The sequence below is a fragment of the Vidua chalybeata genome, chromosome W (genome assembly GCF_026979565.1).
Source record: "Vidua chalybeata isolate OUT-0048 chromosome W, bVidCha1 merged haplotype, whole genome shotgun sequence".
NCBI lineage: Eukaryota > Metazoa > Chordata > Aves > Passeriformes > Viduidae > Vidua > Vidua chalybeata.
Window position 1 is genome coordinate 2560866 of NC_071569.1, and position 27106 is coordinate 2587971.

The following is a 27106-nucleotide window of genomic DNA, read 5'->3' on the forward strand; positions in this document are numbered from 1 at the left end:
TCTACACAATGAAACCCTACACACAGTTCTCACTTGAGACTAGATTTCCCTATGGTACACAAGGGGCTTCTCCATCTTCCCGCATTACCCACCAAGTGTGACTAGGTTCTTGAGCAAAAACAATCCCATGGATGGGTTTGTCTTTGCCTGAGGTGGGATTAATCCAAACTGTCTTTCCTAAAATACTTTTCATGTGTACCACAGGGACTTTAGCTACTGTGTGCAAGGGCTCTGACTGGGCAGGACTAGCCTGATTGATGGACTCTCAGGTGTTGACAAGACAGGTGGCTTTTTATAAGTTAATTTCTCAATTTTTGAAGGTTCCTCTGCCAAGTGCCTTTAGGGTAGTCTTAAGTAGTCCATTGCACCATTCAACTTTCCTGGCAGCTGGTGCATGATAAGGGATATGATACATCTATTCAATACCATGTCCTCTGGCTTAGGTGTTTATAAGGCTGTTCCTGAAATGGGTCCCATTGTCAGACTCGATTCTCTCAGGGGTGCCATGTCTCCACAGGACTTGCTTTTCCAGGCCCAAGATGGTGTTCTGGGCAGTAGTGTGAGGCACAGGGTAGGTCTTCAGCCATCCAGTGGTGCCTTCCACCATGGTCAGCACGTAGCGCTTGCCTTGGCACGTCTGGGGCAGTGTGATGTAGTCAACCTGCCCAGCCTCCCCATACTTCTATTTGGACTATTGCCCACTATACTATATAGGGGCTTCACCTGCTTGGCTTGCCTAATCTCAGCACACGTTTCACAGTCATGAATAACTTGAGAAATACTGTCTATGGTTAAATCCACCCCTCGGTCTTGTGCCCACTTATAGGTAGTGTCACTGCCCTGACGACCTGAGGCATCATGAACCCATCGAGCAAGGAACAGCTCCCTCTTATGTTGCTAATCTAAATCTATCTGTGACACTTCTATCTTTGCAGTCTGATCTACCTGCTTATTGTTTCAGTGCCCCTCACTAGCCCGACTCTCAGGAACATGGGCATCTACATGACAGACTTTCACAGATAGCTTTTCTACCTGAGTGGTTGTCACTGTTGAGCAGGACAGGAACAGAATGACTCCAAGTCAAAAGGCAAGAAATGAACTGATTTATTTCAAATGCACCGCTCTATTTATAGGGAACATCGTGCAGACTAATTTCATTGGTCTTAGAGTAAAAACATCTCACACCATTGGTGTGCAGTGAAAGACGCACGGTAGCAGAACCTATCTATAAACAATGTGAACAACAAGAGAGAGTGAATTATTTACATTCTTTCCCAACTGTTTCCCAGGCTCCTGCCTGGTTAGAAAAACCTCTTTCTCTCTGACTGAACTGAGAATACTCATAGAGTGGTAATGTTTTTCTACTCATCAGCAGCCCAGATTGGTTTTCTTCTGCACTGCCAAGTTGGCCTTTTTCCACCTTTCCAGCCAGCCCCACAGAGCACTGTCTACCATCCAAGAATCAGTATAAAGGTATAGCTTTGGCCACTTCCCTCTTTCAGCAATGTCCAGGGCCAGCTGAATGGCCTTGAGTTCAGCAAGTTGACTTGATCTACTTTTTCTTTCAGTAGCTTGTGCAACCTGTCGTGTGAGGCTCCATACAGCTGCTTTTTAGTTTTGTTTCATCCTTATGATGCGACAGGAATCATCAGTGAAAAGAGCATATCATGTTTCTTCTGCTGGTTGTTGGTTGTATGGTGGAGCTTCTTCAGCCCATGTCACTTGCTCTTCTTCATTAGTGAGACTAAAGTTTTCAACTTCTAGACAGTTTGTAATTATTTCCAAAATCCCAGGGCGATTCAGGTTTCCAATACGGGCGCGCTGTGTGATGAGGGCAATATTTTTGCTCCATGTGGTGTTGGTGGCATGGTGGGTAGAGGGAAGCTTTATTTTAAACATCCAGCCTAGCACCGGTAGTTGGGGTGCCAGGAGGAGTTGTGCTTCTGTACTAATCACCTCCGAGGAAGCTTGAACTCCTTCATAGGTGGCCAAGATTTCTTTTTCTGTGGGAGTGTAGTTGGATTTGTATCTTTTGTAACTTCGGCTCCAGAATCCCAGTGGTCAGCTTTGAATCTCCTTAGGCACTTTTTGTTACAGACTCCAGGACATGCCATTGTTCCCGGCTGCAGAGTAAAGTACATTCTTCACCTCTGGTCCTGTCCTGATTGGGCTAAGGGCTACCACATGAACAATCTCTTGCTTGATCTGGGTGAAGGCTTGTTGCTGTTCAGGGCCCCAGTGGAAATCGTTCTTCTTGTGGGTAACCAGGTAGAGAGGGCTCACAATCTGGCTGTACTCAGGAATGTGCATTCTCCAAAAAACCTATGGCACCTAGGAAAGCTTGTGTTTCCTTCTTGCTGGTCCGGGGAGACATCACGGTGATCTTATTGATGACTTCCGTGGGAATCTGATGCCATCCATCTTACCACTTCACTCCCAGGAACTGGATCTTTTGGGCAGTTTTTTTGACTTTGCTCTTCTTCATGGTGAAGCCAGCTTCCAGCAGAATCTGGATGATCTTTTCTCCTTTCTCAAATACTTCTATTGCCGTGTTCCCCCACACAATGATGTCATCGATATGCTGCAGATGTTCTGGAGCTTCACCCTTTTCTAGTGCAGCCTGGATCAGTCCATGGCAGATAGTGGGGCTGTTTCTACTCCTGGGACAGTCGGTTCCAGGTGTACTGCACACCCCTCTAGGTGAAAGCAAACTGAGGTCTGCATTCTGCTAGAGGAATGGAGAAAAACACGTTAGCAATGTCAATAGTGGCATACGACTTTGCTGCCTTGGACTCCAGCTCATACTGGAATTCCAGCATGCTCAGCACAGCAGCGCTCAGTGGTGGAGTCACTTCATTCAAGCCTCAATAGTCTACAGTCAATCTCTATTCTCTGTTAGAGTTGCACACAGACTAAATGGGGCTGTTGAAGGGAGAGTGGGCTTTACTGGCCACCTCTTGGCTCTCTTGCTGACAGATCATTCTGTGGATGGGGATCACGGCATCTCAATTCGTCTGATACTGCCGGCGGTGCACCGTTGAGGTGGCAATTGGTACTCGTTGCTCTTCAACCCTCAGGAGTCTTACTGCAGATGGGTTTTCTGATAGTCTAGGCAAGGTGTTCAATTGCTTAATGTCCTTTGCCTCTATAGCAGCTATTCCAAAAGGCCACCTGAGACCCTTTGGGTTTTTTTAATAGCCATTCCAGAGGAAGTCTATACCTAGAATACACGGGGCCTCCGGGCCGGTCACAATAGGATTTTTCTGTCACTTCTTCCCAATCAGGCTCACCTCAGCTTCTAACAGGGTCAATTGCTGCGATCTCCCCGTTACACTGGCAATGGAAACAGGTTCTGCCCCTACACGTCCCGATTGCATTAGGGTACATGGTGCACCAGTATCAACTAACGCTTTATATTTTTGTGGTTCTGATGTGCCAGGCCATCAGATCTACACCGCCCAAAAGACCCGGGTTTTCCCATGCCTCCTTCTGGCTAGAGGCAGGGCCCCTCTAGTCCTGATTATAATTTCCTTCCCGGGCATACATACTAGAGATTCTTTCAAGAGGTTCTGACGGATCATACTCTGCAGCTTGGTCATGGGAGGCTGAGGCTACCTTTGCTTTAATCGAACAACCTCGGTTAGTGTTTCCCTCCTTGAGCTGACGCACCCATGCTGCCAGGACAGAAGTGGATTTTCCATCCCACCTTCCTATGTCTTCCCCATGGTCACGCAGAAAGAACCACAGGTCAGCAATGGAGTGTACCCTCTCTCTCCAGCTGGGGGGACATTGGGCTCTGACTTTGGGGCCTGTGACTCGTACTGGTGCCATATTTGAACTGTTCCTCCTCACCTCTCACCTCCTCCCTCATCTCCCTCATCTCCTCTTGGAGGCTCTTAATTACAGAAGAGACATGAGCTTACACCAGGCCATTGATCATACTCTCGTAATTTCTAAGCTTGTTGGCAACAGAACCCACTGTCTCTCGGTTGGTATCGGCATTAATCGTTGCAATGAAGGTGGTGTATTGAGATGGCCCTAGATTTGCCAGACTCCACAACATTTGCCCTGTGCACCTGACCTTGTTGGGGTCATTATCATGCTGTCCATCCCTCACAAAGAGTACCTCCAATACTGCCACTTCTCTCAGCTGTTGGATCTCTTCTTCAAGGGTCTTCTAGAGCATTCTATTATGGTACTCTTGCATTTGCTCTCTGTGGACAAACTTCTCTCTTACACTCATTAAAGCTGCTCGCAGAGGGAAAGGGATCTGGCTCCCTTACAAATACCTGATTCATACCTGAGTCTTGAGTCAAGGATACCAAATTCTTTGTCTCACTATCCAGTTTCATGCCTGTACCCATAAGGTCCCAGACCTGAATAACTAGGTTGTATAAGCTTTACACCACCATCGTACAATGACTTTGTGCAGATACGGAGACTTTCATACGTCAGGGACTAGGTGATGATCTCAAATGTTGGCTCCCCTGCAGGTTGTGAGGGCCCTCCTTTCTTATCCTTATTATCTGGGTGCTCTGATTTAATCTTAGACTTCCTCGTGTCCACAGGGAAGACTGCTGCTGGCTGTGACTGCCCTTTCAGTTCAGCTGGAACCTGGATGGTTGTAATGTCTGTGGATTCCACTGCTGTACTATTAGACTCTTCCTCTTTAAGGCAGGGGTAGGGTTTCTCACCAGCTGGGGAAATGTATTCCTTCAGCACCTGACATATCTTCTCTTCCATTACCCCCATCCAGTTTGGGTGGTTTATTTCTGAGGTGGGTTGTGGGGCAGGGTCAGGTGGTGTGTCAGCATCCCTAGTCTCTGGGGCAGTATCAGGCTCTGTGGCAGCATCCCTAGTTTCTGGGGTAGGTATAAGGGTGGTTATCCAAGTTAATCTTCCCTAATATCTGAATGCTAAATAGAACAGGTTTAACAGGCATATCAGCAACACTAACTACTGTATGATATCATTATTGTTTAGAGAAGATTTGAACCCTTCGAAAACTGATGGGGCAAACCCAAAGAGCTGGTTGAAAGGTTGGGAGAAAATTTCCCCCGGTGTAATTTCTTTACAGTAGGTACCATTATTAAAGTAACCCCAAAAACATACAGTTAGTGTGTGATAGCTCTGAATCCATGTGCCTACCTTCCAGAGGAAGTTAAAAATCCATTAATTCATCACTTTATTAACCTATAAAGCAAACTGGATAACAGCCACAGTAGCCTTAGTTATGGGACACATGTATACATAAGGGCCTGCAAATGGGAGAAATATAGCCACAACCACGTGCCATCCAAACCAGGGCAAGCTAGACCATATGGTGACACCTAATGAGGTTTCTATATCAGCACACAAAAATTAGGTTACTCAAGAACTGCTATTCCTTTTTTCATCCTTTTTCTCTCAATGCCCTCGTGCTTCACATTGGGTGCCAAAATCTGTCTTAGTTTGAAAAGATGAGTGTCTACTAAGGAAGGCAGGAGCTTCTCTTGAAATGGAAAATGTAAACCCCCTCCATCCGAATTGTTATAATTTTGAAATTAAGGGCAAAGATATGGGAGCAGGAATAACAGTTCTTTATTAAGAAAATTCAAAATAAAAATGCAGTAATACAAAACAACGCTGACAGAGTCAGAATATGACCTGACACCCTGTTGGTCAGGGTGTTGGTAGCAGTCTGATTAAATGGTGGCTGCAGTCCTCTTTGAGTGACAAATGTGGTTCTTTTGAAGCAGTGATCCTGTAGAAGGGTGTAGTTTTCCTCTGAAGGTCCAGTGGTGGTGTAGAAGTTAAAAAGTTAAAGTAGATTAATAGTGAAAATCCAGGGGTAGAGGTTTAGTGTAAGTTATTGCTTTAAGTAGAAGTGTGTTGAATGTAATTTTGATAATCATTTTAGAAAGGTATGTTCTCAGAGGAGAAGGGTAGAGTGTCATAGGTTGACAAGGAAGTGAATTTTCTCAAGAAGTTGTAGTCAAACCAATCAGTAGTCAGATTTGAATATTGACGCCTAGTGTGGCCACTAAAGACCTAGACACGCCTCTGAGAACACAGGGTAAAAAAGTAAAGAACTCCCAGGGGAATGCTCTCTTTTGTTCCAGTCAGTGAAGAATTCAGACATCCCCTGCCCAGCCACAGGCTGGGTAGGGGAGGGGAAGCCATGCAGCCTAAGAGAAGTAAGCCAGGGGGTGAAGGGTATAGAACCGTATTGGCCCCTGCAAGACGGAAGAGAAAAACTGAGATGTCTTTGTTCCCCCCCCCTCAGATGGAGAGAGAGAGACAGAGAAAGAGAGACAGAGAGCCTGTCCCACCTGGAAATTTGATCTCATGTGCTGGCAGTATGCCGGCAGAGGAGAAAGAGAAGGGGGGGGAAGGTGCCCAGCTGTGAGAGTTCTGAGCAGCCTGGTCATGAGAGCCCGAGACTTTTAACCCTTTCTTAGGCAAAGAAAGCTTTGCAAAACACTACTCCTCCTAGATTTGAAAGAGAGACAGTCTGAGACCTGAAATGTCAGAAAAAGATAGAAAAGAAATCCTAAGTAGGAGGAGATGATGGAATGGCCTTTGACTGGACTTTTCTTGTATAGCCATAGACTGAACCAATTCTCCCCAACACAGAAACTGCATTTAGGGGGATGCAATGACTTGAGCCAAGAGAGTACAAGAGTGAGAGTGGCCTGCTTCAGTAAGTGACGTCATGTGCAAGAGTAGAGTGAACAGAGAAAAGTTGAGGAGGGTGTGGTGGTGCCCTCTGTCTTCAGAGAAAAAGAAGATCTCTGTTTTCAAGACCCTCAGCCCCAGGGGAGGAAAAAATAGAGGAAACTGTTATCCCAAAATGAGAAACTGTTGTTCTTTAGTACTTAGCAAAGCATCCTTAAAAGAACCCTATAAGCAGTTTCGGTCCATGCACAGTAGTGAGAGCACTATACATAGAAAGAAGATGTCACAGTAGCAGATTTTCTCTAAGCAGTGCCATGTCTGACATGAAAACATCAGAAATTTCAACTGTATTTCCTGTAGAAGACTATAGTACAAAAAAAGACTCCTCTCTCCCCTGATAGACTAAGAATTAATTATCTGAAGAGTAGTAACTTAATCAAGAGTCCAAAGTTTTGTCTCACTGTGTTTTGGTAAAAATTAAGTGGAGGGAGGAAGAATGTTTTAGAGAGTTTTCATTCCATTTTCCTGTGTGTTCCTTTTACCGTAGTATAAGTTAATAAAGTTTTTTCCTTTATTTCTAAACTTAAGCCTGCTCTACTCTGTCCCTAGTCACATCTCACAGTAGCCATTTAAAAAATATATATTTTCATGAGTAGACTAGCACTACACCAGCGCCAACCCATAACAACAGGTTAGAGCAATTATCTTGGCCTTTTGTGAAGAGGTATCTGTTGGCAAAGGTCCCGATTCTATTACTTCTCTGCAAGTAGTAACTGCATACCCAGCATGCCGTTTTCCATGGGTGATGTAGCTGCTCCCATCAGTGAACCAGGTCTCTGCATTATCCAAAGGGGTATCCTTAAGATCTGGGCAGCTGGAATAGGTAGCTTTGATAGTCTCTAGGCAATTGTGGTATATCGGCTCCCCTTGATTTCCGCTGAGAAAAGAAGATGGGTTGACATTGTTAGTTACCACTATTTCTACATCATCTTATTCTACCATAATTGCTTGGTATTTCAGGAACCTTTGTGGGGAAAGCCAGTGCCCACCTTTCACTTCTAGCACTGCGGATACTGTGTGAGACACTAGTACAGTAATTTTCTATCCCAAGGCGAATTTGCATGCTTCTTGGATATTTAGCACAACTGCTGTGATGGCTCTGAGGCACCCCAGACATCCCTTTATTATGGCCTGGGGTTCCCAGGGTCCATCCGACCCCGGCTGCCATAGGTGTCCTGGATAGCACTGGGCTGATAAGCACAACCTGTCCAGGTCCCTCTGGCAAGCTCCCAGCCACAGGCAATCTTAGCAAGCAGCTCAGCTCTTCAGTGATTTCAGCTCTTTGCTTGCTAAGTGCCACGGGCAGATGCAGGGAGAGTGAGGGGAGAAGGCTGTATGAGGTTCCACAGTGGCGTCTTTATTGGCAGCTCCTGCAAAGGGTTTCAGTGACAGCTCTTCTGCCGAACTGGGCAGAAATGGGGGTTTATATAGGGTACGGAGGTTTTAGGAAATGGTCCAATAGTAAGGGTGGAGGTGAATATGACCTATGGTGTTACAGAGAGATAACGAGGGTCCGAAGGCAGAACAGGGGCTTCTTTGGTCCAGTCATCATGACTAGGCATTTCTTATCTTAGGCAAGTGACTGCCAGGGAGGCCTTGCAGGGCCTCTGGCTGCTACAACTCCACTTTCTGTATTTAGTAAAAAGGCGTTCCCAATAGTTCTTTTAAAACAATGGACAAGGCATGAGAACATAGCTAATACAATGACAATTACCATGAAAATCCACAAAATTTCCTTAACCAAAGATGCAACCCATCCTGTTAATCCCCATTGACCGAAAAAGTCATTGACCCAGTCTGGGTTGTTTTCTACTTTTAAGTCCTTCACAAGTTCCTTCAGTTTCTGGATGTTTGCGTGGATGGATTCTGAGCGTGAAGAGAGATTGAAGCAGCACATCCCTTTAAAGTCTTGGCAGCCATGTCTGTGGGCAAGCGGTAGGAAGTCGATTGCTGCTCGATTTTGAAGTGATCCATGTCTCATGGTTTCTTCTTCCTTTAAAAGATTGCTCAGGGTGGCAGATGTAGTGTTGGCTTGCTTACTGAGCCAGCACCCTAGGTGATTTATTTCACCAAGGGCTTTAGCTGCAGCTACCCAGGGTAGGAATAGGGAGACCGCAGTCTTTTTTGGTTTGTTCCGATCATATAATTTGGGATCGCAGTTTTCATCAAATTCCATGTAGGATCTTTTGTGGCATTTTAATTCGCTTTCTTTTTTCCAGTTATGTAACAAGGTAATATTTGGAGTGAGGGTAGAAAGTTTTCCAAGGCTACAGGGACCTCCCTGGAGATGCAAGGGGATCCCAGCCCATACTCCATCACCACAGATGAGAAACATTCCTTTGGGTAGTACTTTGGGGTGGAGAGAGGATACAGAGATCACCCGAGCGGTGTAATTGCACCAATGCGGATAGTTATAGGCTTTGTTAATGGGTGATATGTCTTTCCTGTATGTGTTTTTTGTCTGGTCAATTTCTGGCCAATTATTCTTTGGACGTCTAAAGTAAAATTTGACACAGTATGTTGCCTTGGAGGACCCCAACAGGTTCAATTCTTGGGGTTCCTCTAGAGCATTGGGCAACATTTTTGTCCACTCATCCCAAGTATCTACCAGGTTGGGTCTCTTACCTGTGGTGCAGAGGAGCTCTGAATTATAGATGGGCCAGTCATCTGCTACGAATGGAATCCCTACCAGACATGTGGAAAGTGGGTTATCAAGGCTTCCCATGGATAAGCACGTTACCCTGTTTTAATGTCTTTGCTAAGGTTACCCAAACGTTATGGCTAGGCTGTGGGCTAATCCAGCTGAAGGCATGTGGTACAGTGAGGAGCATCCAGGCAGTAGTGAGGACAGCACCAACGGAGATAATTTTCATCTTTGGACAAGGATGGGGCTTCTGATAGTGAGATAGGGAATATGTACAAAATTTGTTATCTTTATGGTGGGAGGGGAGGGTTTTCTCCCTTGTTCCTTTCCCCCTTGCCTTCCCCCCCCCACCCTTTGTTTTTTCTTTTTTTTTTTTTTTTAAGCTAAATATGGGAGAGCGGGTATAAGGTTAGGGGTTTTTGGTAAGAGTTGAGAAATAGGGTTTTTTAGGGTAAAAAGGGGGCAATAACATGTAATTCAGAGAACAATTTGTGTTCAGGCTGTGTCTGGCTTATGGCTTGACTGTTACAGCAGAATGTTGTCCCACTTTCTGTTTTGTCTGCTGTCACGTGATGGGAGGGTCTTTTCTTCAGTATGTGGACATTCGGCAACGCCTTTGTCTCCAGGCAGATCTTTTCTGGTTTTGAGGAGGTCTTGGATTTCACTCAGGACAATTCTTGTCACTGTTTGTGGGAGTAGTGTTTGCATTGCCTAGGTATGGTTTTATGTTTTTTCCTGGGTACCATCTTGGACCAGATGGTAGTAGAGCACACGCATACCCTCTTCCCCAAGTAATCAACTGGAAAGGCCCAGAAATGTGATGTGTTTCTGGGTCCTTCACTAGCACTGGTGGTTTCTCAGTGAGCTTTGCTTGGGTGGTGTTTGCGAAGTGGCGAAGTACTGGGGGGTCAGGCTCTGATGTTGTACAATTTAGGAAATTGATATCTGCGGGGAATGCTGGACTCCAGGACGGTTTGGGTGGGTGCTAACGAAGGATCTCTGAGGCCCGGTCTTTAGAGCATAGGGTTTATTATAAAGGATGAAGGGCCCTGCTTAGAGTTGCTAGCCGCAACTCGTGGCAGGCCCGGGGAGAGCGGGGGGGAGAGAGAGGGAGAGAGAGATGGTGCCAGGTGGGTGTCCCAGCAGGAGGGTCCAAGAGAGAGAGCGTCCGGTCCCTCGGCCACACCTTATCAGGGGGCTTCAAGGTGGGCTGGGACAGGACTTGGGCCAATGGGGTTACAGACATCGGATACTTCAGGGGAGGGTTACAGGTATGGGATGAACCATACATTGGGGGGGTGAGACAGGACATTCCATTTGACCTTAGGATCTATCAGAAAGGGGGGATTGCATTATTGTTTTCGGGATGCTCAGTAATGAAGGTTTGGTATTTCAAACCTCGTTTTCATCTCGATATCTGTATTCTCTAATTCTTTTGCCAGGCCCTCATATTTATAGGGCCTTGCTATTTCATCTTCCCCAACAGATGACGTAGAGAGCCTTGCAAAGTCTTTCAGCTGGAGATATGATTTTTGTTTCTCTTCGCTGCTGATTGAGGACTCTTTTGAGGGTTTAATGTGTCCTCTCTATGATTGATTGTCCAGTGGGATTTGCAGGTATGCCTTTCTTGTGTTCTATTCCCCACTCACTGAAGAACTCTTTTAACTTTTGAGAGGTATAGGCAGGTCCATTGTCTGTTTTGATTTGTTTTGGTACTCCCAGAGTAGCGAATGCAAGGAGGAAGTGCTTTATGGTGTGCTGTGTAGTTTCTCCTGGATGAGCTGATGCAAATATTGCTCCAGAAAATTTATTGACTGATACGTGCATGTATTTTGACCTTCCAAAAGGTGGGAAGTGAGTTACGTCTGTCTGCCACAGCTGGCAGCTGTTCAGGCCTCGGGGATTGACTCCTGTCCCCATAGATGGTATCTGGTAATTTTGGCAGTCCGGGCATATGGCGACAATAGCTTTTGCTTGATCTTTTGAGAGCTTGAGCATTCTGATAAGGGCAGGTACATTTTGATGATAAAATGCATGTGACAACTTTGCGTGGGCAAAGATGTCAGGGACGTTAGCAGCTTCCATTGCCATGGCCAATGCGTCCACTTTCCTGTTCCCTTCTGTGATGATACCTGGGAGATCGGTGTGTGAGCTCACATGCATTATATAGTAAGGTTGCTTTCTGTGGGAGATTAAGCGTGTTAATGCCAAAATCAATTGGTGTAACTTTGGATTGGAAACCTCTTTGAGAAGAGTGTGTTCTGCACTCATAGCTATACCTGCAACATACGCCAAATCTGTGACCAGATTAAAGGGTTCGTCTTTGAATTTCTCAAAGGCTCTGACAACAGCTGCTAATTCTGCAATCTGTGGAGATCCCTCCACTACTTGGATGTCAGATTCCCAATTTTGAGTCTTAGGGTCCTTCCAGGTCATTACAGACTTGTGGGATGACCCTGAGTCATCTGTAAAAATTGTTAGAGCTTTGAGAGGTGTTTTACTTTGGACTAATTTGGGGGTCAGATTAAAGGCTGCATCATGATTAAAAAGTTTATGTTTTGAGATATGGATGAAAGTTTGGCCTGTATAGCTTTCTAGGGAGAATTGGAGATTTTCATTGGTCTGGAGCAAATGCTCCAGGCTCCCAGTGGTCAGTGGCAAGTATATGAATGTGAACTCACACCCTGCAAGAGAGTGGAGGCGACTTCTGGCTTTTTTTATTAAATGTCCCATGATTTCTTGGAAGGTGGTAATTGTCTTTGAAGGTTGGTTGTTTGTAAAGATCCATTCCAGTATCAATAAAGGGTCTCGGAGTTGAAGATTCCATTGGAAAATCAGTCCATAGAACCAGGGTGCTTTTCCGAGAATGATGAACTGGAAGGGCAGGTTGGGCTTGAAGCGATGGGCTTGGCCTGAAGACAGGGCTTCTTGGACCTTGGTGATGGTGTCTTGGGCTTCTGTTGTGAGAGTGCATAGAAAGTCTAGGTCTTCGTGGCCACGGAGAAGGTTGAACAGGGGAGAGAGGTCCTCTGTTATAATTCCTAGCAGGGGATGTACCCAGTTGATGGATCCACACAGACTGTGTAAGTCTCTCAGGGTTTTTGGGTCATCTCAGATAGCAAGCTGCTGGGGTACGATTGTCCTTTCTCGGATCAGGAATCCAAGATAAGTCCATGGGTTGGTGTATTGTATTTTGTCCTCACAGATCTCGAATCCTGCTTTTTCTATGGTTTCAATTGTCCCTTTAACTGCTTTGCCTAAGTAAGTTTTTTCTGATGCACAGACCAGAATATCATCCATATAGTGGTAGATGATTGCATCTGGAAATAGGTTCCGAACAGGAGACAGGATGTGAGCAACGTACCACTGGCATATAGTGGGCGAGTTTTTAAGTCCTTGGGGAAGATAACACCAATGATATCTTTTGAGTGGAGCCTCTCTGTTAAGAGAGGGAATGGAGAAAGCAAACCGTGGAACGTCCTGGGGGTGCAGCGGAATGCTGAAGAAGCAGTCTTTAGTATCTATGATGGCAAGTTTCCAGTCTCGAGGCAGCATTGATGGTGAAGGCAGGCCAGGCTGGAGGGGGCACATGTCCTCGATGACCTCATTGATTTTGCGAAGGTTGTGGAGGAGCCTCCACCTGTCCGTTCCAGGTTTTTGCAATATGAAGACTGGGGAGTTCCAAGGGCTGGTGGTCTCGACGATGTGACCTTTGGCGAGCTGTTCTTCCACAAGGGCTTGTAGTGCGTACAGTTTTACTTTAGAGAGGGGCCACTGTTCAATCCAGATCGGGTCTTGGCATTCCCAGGTGAGCCGAGGGGTATCTGGTAGTGCGTGCTCCTCAGTGGCCCCAGTCAGAAATCCCGATTGGGAATACGTAGGGAAGCTCCCCTTTGGGATAGAACATCCCTGCCCCAAAAGGTGATGGGGGCCCTTACCACAAATGGGCGGATGGTTGCCAATTTGCCTTCAGGCCCTTCGACGAGGATGTTGTGCTTGCTTCGCATAGACACTGTGGCTTCACCAGTCCCTCAAATCATTCCTGCTACAGGTTGTAGTTCCCAGTGTGGTGGCCATTCTGAGAGAGCGATGATGGTCACATCCGCACCGGTGTCCAGCATCCCTGGTCGGTGGATCTTCTCTCCTCTGCTGGATAGACCATATTCAATGGTAGGCTTACTTGGACCCACAACTTGTGCCCACATTGCTGTAGGGTTGAGAGGAAGCTGTTCCCTGTGATTCTTTGGGAGTAGAAAGGCTTGTGCAATTGGAGTTCCCCGTAAAAGAAAAAATGGTAAGTCTGTGAAGCACAACTGGACAGAGATTTCTTGTCCCAGGTGCACTGTTTGTACTTCTGGAACAACAAAGATTTCCTCTGCGCCATGGAGAGTGTCACCTATAATTAAAATGTCAAAAGGACCACCTTTTGGCCCATGCTTGCCTGTGGGAACACGATAGACATCCTTATTATTAAAGTTAATAGACAAAGCAGTTACCAACTGTGGTAGATAGGGACAGGCGAACGGAAAATCTCGGGATGTGACGGAAAGCAAGACCCTTCCCCCCTCTTCCTGCTATGAGTGATCAATCACCCCTGAAGCATGCAGCCCCTCCTAACTCCAGTAGTTTTCCACTCCTTACTAACCCTAGCCAGACCCACCGTCCCCTTTTGACGTAGTAAAGCCCCCTTGACTATTTAACCTCACGAGATGAGATAATAAACGCCATTTGACCATCCACCACATTGGTGTCTGTGCATGTCAGTGGATCAAGTGACCCGGGCGAGGCCGGGTCGCCGTGCTGTGTCTTGAAACCAGGTCGCCTGCCTTCTCATCAGAAGGCGACATATGGTGCCAAAACCCTAAGGTAGCGGGTATCGCCTGAACAGGAACAGCGGCCAGAACGGTGGGACCGATTCTTGGCAGGGGAGACGTCCCCGGACCAGCGATGGACATGGAAGCCATCGCGAAGGTCGTGAGTTCAGTTTATAAGCAGTGGGGAATTAAATGCAAGCTCAAGGATTTTTACCTCGCTATTGCGAGACTCTTAGAGCTTGGGGCGATTGAACGTCCCGTGGAAATATTACACCCAGAGGTGTGGGGGAAATGCACGGCCGCGCTAGCCGAGGATACAAAGACCTCAGGCAGCGGCAAAAGTCTTAAGGCGTGGGGAAAGGTCGAGCGGGCCCTGCACAAGGCGCTAGAGGAGCAGGAAACATGGAGCGCCGCACGCACATGTTTATTAGCTACACCCAAGCTGGGGGTAGGAGCGGCAACGCAAACCGCCCCCAAAAGCTATTTACCCAGGAGCGGGGACCCGGGGGGGCCTGGCGCGTTCCCCCCCTCCCCGAGCCCGAGCCAAACCCCCCCCGCGGGACCTCCCGAAAAACCCGCGGGACCTCCCAAAAAACTCGCGGACCCCCCATCCATCCCTTCACCGCGGATCAGCGATTCGGCGCCGGGAGCGCGGCAGCGCGCGCAGTCCTTTTGGGAGGAACTGGCGAGGGAAGCCAGAGACGCGGAGAACCCGACTCGGGCGGCGCCGCCACCCTACCCAGCCGAACATAGCGCCGGCGACCAAGGGGATGGGCGGGGCGCGGAAGCTCTCAGCGGGAAGAGCCCAGAGTCCCGAATTCTTGCTAGTGTGCATCTGCGAGGAAAAGAGGAGGAGGGGGGCGGCAGAGAGCGCATGCCCAATCGGGAGCCGCACTCAAAGCTGCTACCATTTAAGGGAGAGACCTCCCCCTGCGGGTGGCAGGGCAAGCCCAGGGGGCGGGAGCGACACCACCCCCGAAGGGAGGGGCGGGGGCGGGGCCGGAGCCGCACAAAAAGGCACCAAAGCCCAGAAATGTGCTGGCATTCAACTTCCGGCTCTGAGTCCAGCTCCACCAGCTCCACCAGCTCGGGAGAGCTGACGGAAGCCGACTGGGACTCAGAAACGGAAAAAGCGGAGCTAACGCGGTTTAAAACAAAAACGAATAAAGCCTTAAGCCACATCGAAAGGCAATCACAATGCGAACCAGCCCAGTTTACCGACTGGGGAAGGATAAACATAGCCTGTGCAGAGTGGACTCCTTCAGCCGCGGTCCAAGTTTCCCGGTTAGGATCACCGGGCCAGAGGGGAATCAACAAAGGAGATATAATCCGGTAAACCCCAAAGACATACAGGCAATTGTCAAAGCGATCTCAGAGAAAGGGATCAACTCGGCTATGGTCTCCACCCTCGTGGACGGCCTCTTTGGCAATGACGACTTGCTCCCCTTTGATATCAAACAAATAAGTCGCATGATACTCGGTGGTGCGGGAATGATCGTGTTTAAGCAGGAATGGGAAGATAATTGTACAAAAGCACTACCCAGGCTTCTGGGGCGGGGCAGCCACTGCACGGGTCGAGCCTATCCAGGCTGCTGGGGAAACACGACGAGATGGTTACACCTCAGCAACAAGCCGCACAGATGCGGGCTGAGGAAGTCAGGGCCACCACTCGAGCTGCTAGGGAGGCTATTCGGGCTGCCTCTCTGGTAGTGGCCAAGCCGTCACCGTGGTCCACCATAAGACAGGCAGAGAGCAAAAGCTTCACGCAGTTCGTAGACCGCCTGCAGGCGGCAGTAGACTCCTCTACCCTGCCTGCGGAGGCAAAGGGCCCCGTGGTGGCGGACTGCTTGTGCCAGCAGTGCAGTTCCGTCACCAAGGACATCCTGCGTTCCCTGCCAGCCAGGGCCAGCCTAGCCGATATGATCAGACACGTCGTAAGAGAGGAACACCTAACACCCGTCCAAGCAGCCGATCGCACCCTAACCAGTGCAATGGCATGCTTCAAATGTGGTCAGGCAGGCCACATTGCAGTGAGCTGTCCCCAGCCGGCAAAGCAGTCCGCGGCAGTGCCCCCACCTCAAGCACGCCCGAGAGGGCTCTGCTGGAGCTGTGGGAAGAAGGGGCATTTCGCTAAGGACTGCAGGTCCCGGCCTCAGGGAAACGGGAAAGGGAGGGGGCGCACTGGCCGCACTCAGCCTCCTCCCGCTGCGAATGCGAAGCGGCTCATTTATGTCAACCCCCAGTGGGGAGGGGGGCCCTCATACCCCATGCCCCCACAGGAGGCAGCCAGCTTCGCACCCCCACCAGCGACACAATCGCAGAGCTTTGCAGCGCCGCCAGTGGCACCTTCGTATCCACCACCGCCACAAGCCGCGCCTGTGCCACAGGGCCAGCAGGGGACGCCCCAGAGCGGGACCCCTGGGTGGCCTTGGCCATGAAAATAGGGAAGGAGCCCCTGAAGATGTGGGGGACATGCCGCCTTTATGGCAGTCAGGATCCCCACATCATAGGGCTTCGGTTTTGGGCGGACATGGGATCAGACTGCTCAGTTTTTCCCCAAGCGCTTTGGCCTCAGCACTGGCAATGTAAAGAGGTCCCCCCAGTGAACGGAGTGGGAGGGCCATCCCGGGCGTGGAAAAGCACCCAGCTGGTGGCTATAACACTCCACACGAAAAAGGGACCGGAACAGACGGTGGCAATCTACCCCTACATTCTGCAAAGCTCTCCACCCTTGATAGGAAGGGATGTCCTCACTATGTTAGGAGTCAGGATCACAAATTTATCCTGAGGGCCGCTGCCGTACACCCACCGCTGCCAATCAGACTGACCTGGAAATCGTCAGACCCCATATGGGTCGAGCAGTGGCCCCTGTCAAAGCCTCGAATGGCAGCCTTGCTGGAACTGGTCAGCCGCGAGCTGCAGAAGGATCACATAGAACCCTCCACCAGCCCGTGGAACACCCCTGTATTTATAATCCCCAAAAGGTCCAGAGAGGGTCATCGCCTCATCCACGACCTGAGGGAGGTGAACAGGGCAATCCAACCCATGGGTCCAGTTCAGACACTGCTGCCCACGAACTCAGCCATCCCCAAAGGGCAGCCATGTGCAGTGCTGGACATCAAGGACTGCTTCTTTTCAATACCCCTGCACGCTGAGGACAAGGAACGGTTCGCCTTTTCCGTCGTGTTCCCAAACGGCGAGCGACCTAACCTCCGCTTCCAATGGAAGGTGCTGCCACAGGGTCTCGTGGACAGCCTGACCATATGCCAGATCACCGTGGACAGAGCACTGACGCCAGTCCAACAATCCTACCCCGCTGCGACCATCATTCAATACATGGACGACATCCTCGTCACTGCACCATCGGCGAGCCAAGTGGATCACTTGGTGACCGCGATCACAGAAACTCTCCAGACCAATGGCTTTGAGATCGCGAACACGAAGATCAAGAGAGGACCCTGCGTGACCTTCCTGGGAGTGGGGATCACAAACTCCTACGTGACGCCCCCCAAGGTGAAGGTCCGCCGAGACATCAAGACGCTCCATGACATGCAGCGCCTTGTGGGATCTCTGCAGTGGCTCCACAACATCATCCTGATTCCCCCCGAGGTCATGGAACCTCTATATGACCTCCTGAAAGGAAAGCACCCCTGGGACCCCAAGGAGCTGACGCCGCAAGCAGCGAGCTCCCTCGACTTCATCGAGCATCAGATGTCTACTGGCACGCTTGCCAGGTGGGACCCAGATGCGCCACTCGATCTATACGTCCACTTCACACAAAAGGGAGGAGTGGGAGCACTGGCCCAAGGACCTTCCGAAAAGTCTCAGCTGATCCAATGGGTGGTCCTCGGAAGACCAACTCGTGCGTTTTCCCCGGGAATTGAATGCGTCGCCAACCTCATCATGAAAGGCAGGAGACTCGCCCTGAGACACCTGGGAACCGAGCTGACAAGAATCCACCTCCCCTTTCGCAAGCGGCCAACCGCGGAGTCAACCGCAATATCGGAGCACCTGGCCCTCGCTCTCACCGGCTTCAGAGGAGAAATCTCCTACGCCACCAGGCCACCTTGGACTCAGCTGCTGACCATTGTCGATATAGACATGCCGCCAAAGGTCATGGACCGACCGCAGCCGGGACCGACGGTCTTCACAGACGCTTCCTCCACGACTTCTACTGCAGCGGCAGTGTGGCAGGCAGGAGAGCAATGGCATTGCGTCAAAACATGTGACCCCACACTGTCAGTGCAACAACTGGAAGCAGCAGCAGTGGTCTTGGCGTGCGGACTCTTCCAAGACGAACACCTCGACGTTATAACGGACTCTATATTCGTGGCAAGGCTTTGCCTGGCCATGTCAGGACCAGGCGTGTCAACGTCAGCAGTGGCCTCAATGCTGGAGGAGGCGCTCTCCTCGCGACGGGGCACCGTGTCTGTCATTCACGTCAACAGCCACAACCCAGTCAAAGGCTTCTTCCAGACCGGCAATGACAAAGCGGACGCCGCAGCAAAGGGAGTGTGGACACTGCAGGAAGCTCGGCAGCTGCATGAGTCGCTCCACATCGGAGCCAAAGCACTGGCGAAGAGATGCGGGATCTCGACCGTGGACGCAAAACATGTAGTGGCCACTTGCCCTCACTGCCAGAAGTCACCCCTGTGGACCAGTGGGGTCAACCCAAGAGGTCTCAAGGCCTCGGAAATCTGGCAGTCGGACTTCACCTTATGTCAACTGCTAAAGCCCCGAGCATGGCTTGCAGTGACGGTGGACACTTACAGCGGAGCGATCGTAGCCACACAGCACCCCAAAGCTAACTCTAAGGCCACAATTCAGCACTGGCTGACAGCTATGGCATGGCTTGGTATCCCCAAGCAAATTAAAACCGACAACGGTTCCAATCTCATTTCCAAACCAGCGCAAGAATTCGCCTCGAAATGGGGCATCACCTTAGTACAAGGTATCCCGTATAACAGCACCGCGCAGGCCATTGTTGAGCGAGCAAACCAGACCCTGAAAGCTAAGCTAGAACTATTGGCAAAGGCAGAGGGCTTTGCCAATTCCGTTCCCCCAGGAGACCAAGCGCGTATACTGGCAACAGCTTTGCTAGCACTGAATCAGTTCCCTAGAGGAGATGAGGCAGACAGTCCTGTTCGAAAGCACTGGGTCACTCGAGCCCTAGAGGAGGGCCCGCAGGTTGTAATCAAAAACGAGCTGGGCGAATGGGAACGGGGCTGGAGACTGGTGCTCACGGGACGGGGGTATGCGGCGGTTAAGAAAGAGGGCAAGATCAGGTGGTGTCCACTTAAGTCAATCAAGCCAGACCTTCAGAATGAGACTAACGAGAATTGCGAGTTTCTGTTTACAGGACATGCTCGTGGGTCGTCCCCGTAACGTGTACATCCCGGTCCCGGAGGAAAACGACAAACCACCAAAACGCCGGACAGCACCCAAGAGTCCTACACCGGTGAGACCCAGACAGCAACGGTGGCTTTGTGTGATCTTGCTATTAGGGCTCATCGCCGGGGGCGAGCCAACCCAGACTATTACCCCCATCAGCCATTCAGGTGGGTCATGCAACATCTTTCAAGTGACAAGGTGTTCAAAGAAATCACCACAGCAGGCACCCCATCCTTCGTATTCCATATCGCCGACCTGTTTCCAGGACGACCAAAAATACGACCCCAGCACCCACACGTCATGTACATGTACCTATCCTACTGGTGTCCAGCCTCCAACCCAGGGAAGAAGTACTGTAACTACCTGGGGTGGGGATATTGCGGACACTGGGGCTGTGAAACCATTGTCACAGATGCCAGACCATCGGGAGAAGGGTGGGAACCGCAGGAGCCCGATAGATTTTTACAGTTCACCTGGGCACCTACCGGCTGTAAAAAGCCCGCCATCGTGAAAGGGGTCTATAGCAACCATTATACTCAACCCAAATATCGGAAGTGCACAGACTATAACATGACGGTTCTGCAGCCAGAACACCCTAGTTGGGCCACAGGCAGAACGTGGACGGTAGTTCTCAAGGGGCCAAAAGAGTGGGTGAACGTGTGAATTATCAGGCTCCAACCGCCGGCACCCCGACCGGTAGGACCCAATAAGGTTATTAAGGACGTGCTGAAAGGGAGAAACATAACCCATCCCAAACCACTACCCACAAAGGCCACTGATATCCCGACCGGCCATGCAGATGCCTTCCAAATAGGCCGCTTAGCCGAGTCGGACTCAGACCCAATCTTCCGCATGCTAGAGGCTACCTTTCTATCCTTGAACGAATCCAACCCGAACCTAACCAGTTCCTGCTGGCTTTGCTACAATGTTAAACCTCCTTTCTACAAAGGAGTTGCTCTAAACACCCCCTTCAGTTACTCCACAGCCGAAGCCCCCCACCAGTGCAGATGGGACGCTCCCCGTAGGGGAATCACCCTGAGTCAAGTCACAGGCCAGGGCAAATGCTTTGGCAATGCAGCCTTGGCAAAACAGAAAGGCAACTTCTGCACCGAAGTCGTCAAGCCCAACAGAAAGATCAACAAGTGGGCGGTCCCATCCGCATCTGGGATGTGGGTTTGTCAGAGATCTGGGGTGAGTCCTTGCGTGTTCCTTGCCAAGTTCAATGACGCTACCGACTTCTGTGTCCAAGTTCTGATTGTTCCTAGGGTCCTGTACCACTCAGACGAAGAGGTATACCACCTCTTTGAGGAGCCCAGCCGACTTCACAAAAGAGAAATAATAACAGGAGTGACTATCGCAATGCTGCTCGGCCTGGGAGCAGCTGGCACAGCCACAGGTGTCTCGGCCCTCGCGACCCGACACCAAGGGCTTGCTCAGCTGCAAATGACCATCGATGAGGACCTGCAGAGGATCGAGAAATCCATCTCCTTTCTAGAGAAATCAGTCTCCTCGCTTTCGGAAGTGGTCTTACAGAACAGGCGAGGACTGGACCTCTTGTTCATGCAGCAAGGGGGGCTGTGTGCCGCCTTGAAGGAGGAATGCTGCTTCTACGCGGACCACACAGGAGTCGTTAAAGACTCCATGGCAGAACTCCGAGATAGACTGGCTCAAAGAAAAAAAGACAGGGAAACCCAACAGAGCTGGTTCGAGTCCTGGTTCAATCAATCGCCATGGCTCACCACTCTAATTTCCACCCTAATAGGTCCGCTAGTGATACTGCTTTTAACCTTCACATTCGGACCATGCCTGCTAAACAAGCTGGTCTCATTTGTTCAAGCTCGCCTAGAACGGGCCAACATCCTGTTTATAGGCCGGCAACAAATGCTGTGAACCAAAAACCGAGGACACTGCCAGTCGCAAAGGTTCTCTAAACTTCCCTTGCGAAGATTACTCAGGTTTACCAAAAAACCCTTTTCCCTTATCATATTATAACTTTGTACCTCACGTTAGTGCCTATGTTTATAACTACCTCATTCATTAGTAAAAAAGGTGGGGGGGAGATGTGGTAGATAGGGACAGGCGAACGGAAAATCTCGGGATGTGACGGAAAGCAAGACCCTTCCCCCCTCTTCCTGCTATGAGTGATCAATCACCCCTGAAGCATGCAGCCCCTCCTAACTCCAGTAGTTTTCCACTCCTTACTAATCCTAGCCAGACCCACCGTCCCCTTTTGACGTAGTAAAGCCCCCTTGACTATTTAACCTCACGAGATGAGATAATAAACGCCATTTGACCATCCACCACATTGGTGTCTGTGCATGTCAGTGGACCGAGTGACCCGGGCGAGGCCGGGTTGCCGTGCTGTGTCTTGAAACCAGGTCGCCTGCCTTCTCATCAGAAGGCGACAACCAACTGGCGCCGTGTTCCCATCTGTATTGCTCTGTGTGTTGGATCCTCTCAATGTGACCTGGAATCTCCTGGGATGATGTGTGGTTGGATCTGGACAGCTTTTGATTTGTTGTCTTTGCGCGGGGCCTGGCTGCGCTCTGCTGGAAGTTTCCCGAACGCTGCTGGTAGCGCTGCTGATTCTGGGGTCTTTGGTAGGTGTTACGGGGGTTTCGGGTAGGTGACCTGTCTGGACACTCCTTTATAAAATGTTCAAATTCCCCACAGTGATAGCAGCGGGCCTGGTCTTTGGAAGTTACTACTGCAAATGCACCAGAAACTCCTTCTGCAGTACCCTGAGCAACTGCTTGGGCCAGTGTGTTTTCAGTGGACAAATGACATGTACAGTTTTCCACCATTTGCTCTATGGTAGGTTCTGTATCCCAAGGTAGGGCCCTCAGAATTGTTTTACATTGTTCATTTGTGTTTGACAAGGCAAGCTTGCACAACAGTTCCTTTCTTGCCTCTGTGCTCTCTATCTGTTTTTCCAGAGCATCTTTAATTTTGTCTACAAACTTGATAAAGCTTTCATCTACTCGTTGTTTAATATTAGAGAAGTGTTGGGTAGGAACAGAATAATCTGGGGTAAGAAGTAAGGAGGTTTTTGCTGCAATAGCCAAGTCTTGTAGTGCTGCCTTAGGTAAGGTGTCAGCTTGGTCAGAGGGTTTCTGTACATCCCCTTCTCCAGACAGATGTTCAACTGCAAAATCTGGTCTATTTGCATCTTGAGCATAGGTGTCTGATAATGTTTTTAATTGTCTTTTCCAATGCCTTTCCCATAGTATATATTCTGCCAGGGAAAGAAGGCAGTGGGCAATGTTTTTAACATCATGAGGTACTAAAACATGTGCTGAGAAGATAGCTTCTAGGAAATTTCTAAAAATATGTGAACTTCTACCATGTTCTTTGGCTATATTTCGTAGTTGTACGAGTTCTTTATTTGTGTTAGGTTCCCACGTTGTTTTAGTGGTGGCCCCACCTCTTTTTCCCTTTATATGAATTGCTGGGAAGGCATAAATTCTCTGAGCTAGTTCCCAATCCCCTGCCAGAGTCGCTTCCATTTTGATTAGAGCCCATGGATCAATGTCCTCTGTGTCAGAATCGGACTCACTGTCCTCAGACAAGGAGTGAGGGTGAGCAGGAGGTGCACTATGCTTTTTTGGTCATGTTGGAGCAAGAGTTTGCAGGGGTGTAGGAAACTGGAGAGAGTGTGAGGGGGCACCTGGCTGAGCTTGGCTAGAGGGAGGCAGCAGTGGAGCAGCAATGGCAGCGCCACATGTGGCACAGCCTGCGCAGGACTGAGGTGCATGGGGAAGTGGGATGCCACCGTGGGGGGTCTCAGAGGTGCCGTTCAGGGGGCACTGAGGGTGGCTGGGTGGTTGCATCACCTGAGGATGCGGGCAAAGGAAAGGGGAAGAGGAGGCAGTGGGGTTGGGGGGAGCTGCTGATGCCACAGCGGGCATGACAGAGCGTGCAGCGAGGTTCGCCGGGGCTGTGGTGGGCAGACAGGCAGGGATGGTAACGGGGGTGGGGAGGGTCGCAGCAGGGGTGAGAGCCATGGCTGTGGGGGTGGGGGGAGTCACGGCGGGCTGCGCAGAGATGTTGGAGTGAGGCAGGGCAGACCCAATAGAAACCAACGCAGTCACACCTGAACATGGAGTGGGGGGGCAGTGCAAGCAGCATGCCGTGTATTGCGTAACTGGGAGAGCAGAATCCGCGCTTGCCACGTTGTGGATTTCTTCTCTCTCGGGGCTCCTATAGGTCGGGGTGTTCCCAAGAGAGATCCAAAAAGAGTCTTTGCTTCCCTTAGCCCGAACGCAGCTGAAGAAGGAGTCTGGAATGCTTCCGATTGTGTTTTCAAGGTTGTTTATTTCTTCTTATCTATAATAGTTTCTCTCTGACATGCCGAGGTCCGGCTAGTACAGAAGCCATGGCAGTCTCCCCTTGAGCCTGAGCGGCTCCCACATTATATACTCAAAACTACGTGTACCATGTTTACAGTCCCTGTACCAATACCTAAGATCTATGTTGGACAGTGTGTCCTTATCCTGAACCAATAGAAAAGTGTCACTATCACAGCAAGACATGGAGGACAAGAAGAACAAGAAGAAAGTCAGGACATGCCCAAATCCCACCATCTTGTCCCCTGAACTCCTTATCTTAAAAACCCCAAAATTCTATTTTTCCACCCTGTGTTAGTTTAAATATCACACTACTAATACCCTTGTGACTTGCAATTCCTCATCTAGAGTTGGCAGCTTTTTCACAGGCTAAAATCGAAGCCACAGATGTTTTTGACTTCTTGCCAGGGTCTCTGAGACCCCTGCTAGGGTCTCGAGACAGCCAGGGCAGCCAGAGGGATGTCCTAGACTCCGACACCGCATTGGGGTGGGGGGGAGCCGAGGGATGGGCGGGCTCCGTGGACCCCGTGGGCGCGGAGAGGGTGGGTGGGCGCGGCGCGATTTCCATGTTCCCCGTCCCAGGAAGGGTTGCCGAGGGTAAAGCGTTCCCAGGGCCTGCATTTGGACCCAGAGAAAGTGGAGAATAGAATTCAGAGACTGAGAGAGGAATGTTATCTGGCAAATTAGCATTTGAAGAGACAGTGTGTGGTGAGGAAGATAAGGATGGAATGCCCTCAGCAGGGGAAGTCTGCAGAGAAATTGAGCTCTTTATATTTGTCTTTTCTACCGCTTTAGTAATAGAATGAAAAAGAGGTAAAACCGAGTTACAGAAAAGTTTTCATTAGTTTGGAGAGTGTATATTCTTGTCCCTACTGTGTCCCAAAAAGAATCTAAACCGATAGTGTGTGTGTTAGTGTCCGGAAACTGGGAAATAATCCATTTTATAATTTTTTTCAAATTAGTTTTTGAAAGACTGCCTTTAGAGAAAGAGAAGCTGTTAGCAGATAGGATTTTTAGGCTTTGTAAATATAAGTCTTTCTCATTCTGGGATCGTTTTCATTTACTAGATTTTGATCCCATTCCTGTATAGTTCCCTTCCCCCCCCCCCCCGCAAGAGTAGAAAAGAAAAAAAAAAAGAAAAAAAAAACCAAAAAAGGACCCAAGGTAAAAGCGCGCAAAAAAGGCTGGTTAAAACTTACACTTCTTCAGCCGAATGTGGGTCAAGGACTGCTGGGTAGGTGGTCTGCCATGTCCGACTCTGGAGGATCTCATCCCAGATGGCAATATGCAGGTTTGTCACATGCCTCTTCAGATCACTTCTTCTATAATGGAGAACTTATCTTCAGGAGGTCGTAGCGAGCCAAGGCAGTGACAATTCAGGACGAATGCTGCTCTCTGGGGTGCAGGATATAGGCACGCCAGTTTGGGGCCCCAAGTAATATGGCCTGGGGTTCCCAGGGTCTATCCGACGCCGGCTGCTGTAGGTGTCCTGGATAGCACTGGGCTGATAAGCACAACCTGTCCAGGTCCCTCTGGCAAGCTCCCAGCCACAGGCAATCTTAGCAAGCAGCTCAGCTCTTAAGTGAGATCAGCTCTTTGGTGAATTCAACTCCTCAGTGATTTCAGCTCTTTGCTTGCTAAGTGCCACGGGCAGATGCAGGGAGAGAGAGATGAGAAGGCCGTATGAGGTTCCACAGCAGTGTCTTTATTGGCAGCTCCTGCAAAGGGTTTCAGTGACAGCTCTTCTGCCGAACTGGGCAGAAATGGGGGTTTATATAGGGTACGGAGGTTTTAGGAAATGGTCCAATAGTAAGGGTGGAGGTGAATATGACCTATGGTGTTACAGAGAGATAACGAGGGTCCGAAGGCAGAAGAGGGGCTTCTTTGGTCCAGTCATCAGGACTAGGCATTTCTTATCTTAGGCAAGTGACTGCCAGGGAGGCCTTGCAGGGCCTCTGGCTGCTACATTGGTGTCTTTCCATATACAGCTTTCGGTAACATCTGTGACACAACCTTGCCGGTATCCTGAAAGGGAAAAGACAAAAAATGAGTGACAGAAAAAGGAATAACAGAGGTCTGGTATGGCTTATACCCCCACCTCCCATGCCTATGGGTTTGCTACCCATAGTAGGTATATATTATCTTCTTGGTGGCGAGTACAGTGGCCAGTCCAGTCTTGCCCTCTTCTTCCTTGTCACTTCCTTTTTACTAATCTCCAGGCAAATAGTTTTTGACACTCCTTAACTGTGGTTTCTCACTGTTCCTCAGGTATCTCCCATTCAACAGGCACTAATAATTCCCATCCACAAAACAAAGTTATTATTTCAGTTGTTCTGAGTTCTACCTGGATAGAGGATAGATTTAGCACTCAACAGTTCCTGCAACGAGAGCGTCGATTGTGTGAACTACAATACCAATTTTTCCCACAATTTAAACATTTATATTTAGCCCAGCTAGCATGTCCGGTATTGGGATGAATCAAACATGGTATATGATATGGCACTGATGGAAATTGTAATTTCTCCTCCTCTTTGTATAAGTCACAGGCTAAGGTCAGAATACAAGAGCTCTCTGACCTAAACAGTCCTGATCCTCCTGTTTGAAGTGGAAGTATTCCTCCCCAAGGAGGGTATGAGAGGCATCTCAGGACTTGTCCAGGTGGTACTTGAAACCACTGATATAAGCTTGGTCTTATTTCCCAATTAGGTGTAATTCTTTGTGCATTCCTTGGATCATTTGGGTCTTCCCAGTTCATTACCACCTGGTCCCCGGTTAAAAATCAGTTTGGTATCACCCGGTTTAGATGTTATCGTCCACTCCTTAGGCTCTTCCACAGGTCCTTTGATTCTGCTGGTGTGGATCCACCCTCGTTCCCTAGTCTGGATCGCTGCCTCAGTCGCCAGTAGTACCTGAAAAGGACCTTCCCATTGTGGAGTTGAAGATTATTCTTTCCACATTTCCACTAGTACCCATTCCCCTGGATGGATATTATGGATTTTAAATTCTAAAGATGTGGTTTGAGGGATTATCCCTTTCAACCTCACATTTTCAAGGGTTTTTGCAATTGTGGTGACATATTTTCTAACACCCTACTTCATAAGTAGCAGTTTCATGTTGGGTGGTCAGAAAGGGTAATCCGAACATCATCTCATAGGGTGACACTCCCAGGTTTCACCTGGGTTGTGTTCGGACCC

The 27106-nt window shown here is 49.3% G+C and overlaps 1 protein-coding gene across 5 annotated transcripts; it reads right to left on the bottom strand.

Moving 5' to 3' along the window:
* Positions 1-2543: 2543 nt before the first annotated feature.
* LOC128802378 (uncharacterized) lies at positions 2544-25911 on the bottom strand. Of its 5 annotated transcripts, none has more exons than XR_008435395.1 (3): positions 8432-9718; positions 7439-7594; positions 2544-2725 (listed from the first exon to the last, which is right to left on the bottom strand). XR_008435395.1 is itself a non-coding variant. In XM_053968696.1 (2 exons), the coding sequence occupies exons 1-2, from the start codon at positions 9440-9442 to the stop codon at positions 7517-7519; spliced, it is 1089 nt and encodes a 362-aa protein (XP_053824671.1). In that variant the 5' UTR covers positions 9443-9718; the 3' UTR covers positions 4025-7516. The 5 variants fall into 5 exon arrangements, 1 of the variants encoding a protein (XP_053824671.1); XR_008435396.1 differs by having other exon boundaries at positions 2544-2728; XR_008435397.1 differs by lacking the exons at positions 2544-2725; positions 8432-9718 and adding an exon at positions 25112-25911 and having other exon boundaries at positions 4025-7594.
* Between the last annotated feature and the right edge of the window lie 1195 nt (positions 25912-27106).

Coding starts and splice junctions, on each gene's coding strand:
- LOC128802378 (XM_053968696.1), bottom strand. CDS start 9,442: ATGGGAAGCCTTGATAACCCACTTTCCACATGTCTGGTAGGGATTCCA. Junction 7,595..8,431: donor AAATTTTGTGGATTTTCATG/GTAATTGTCATT, acceptor TTCTTTTCTCAG/CGGAAATCAAGGGGAGCCGA.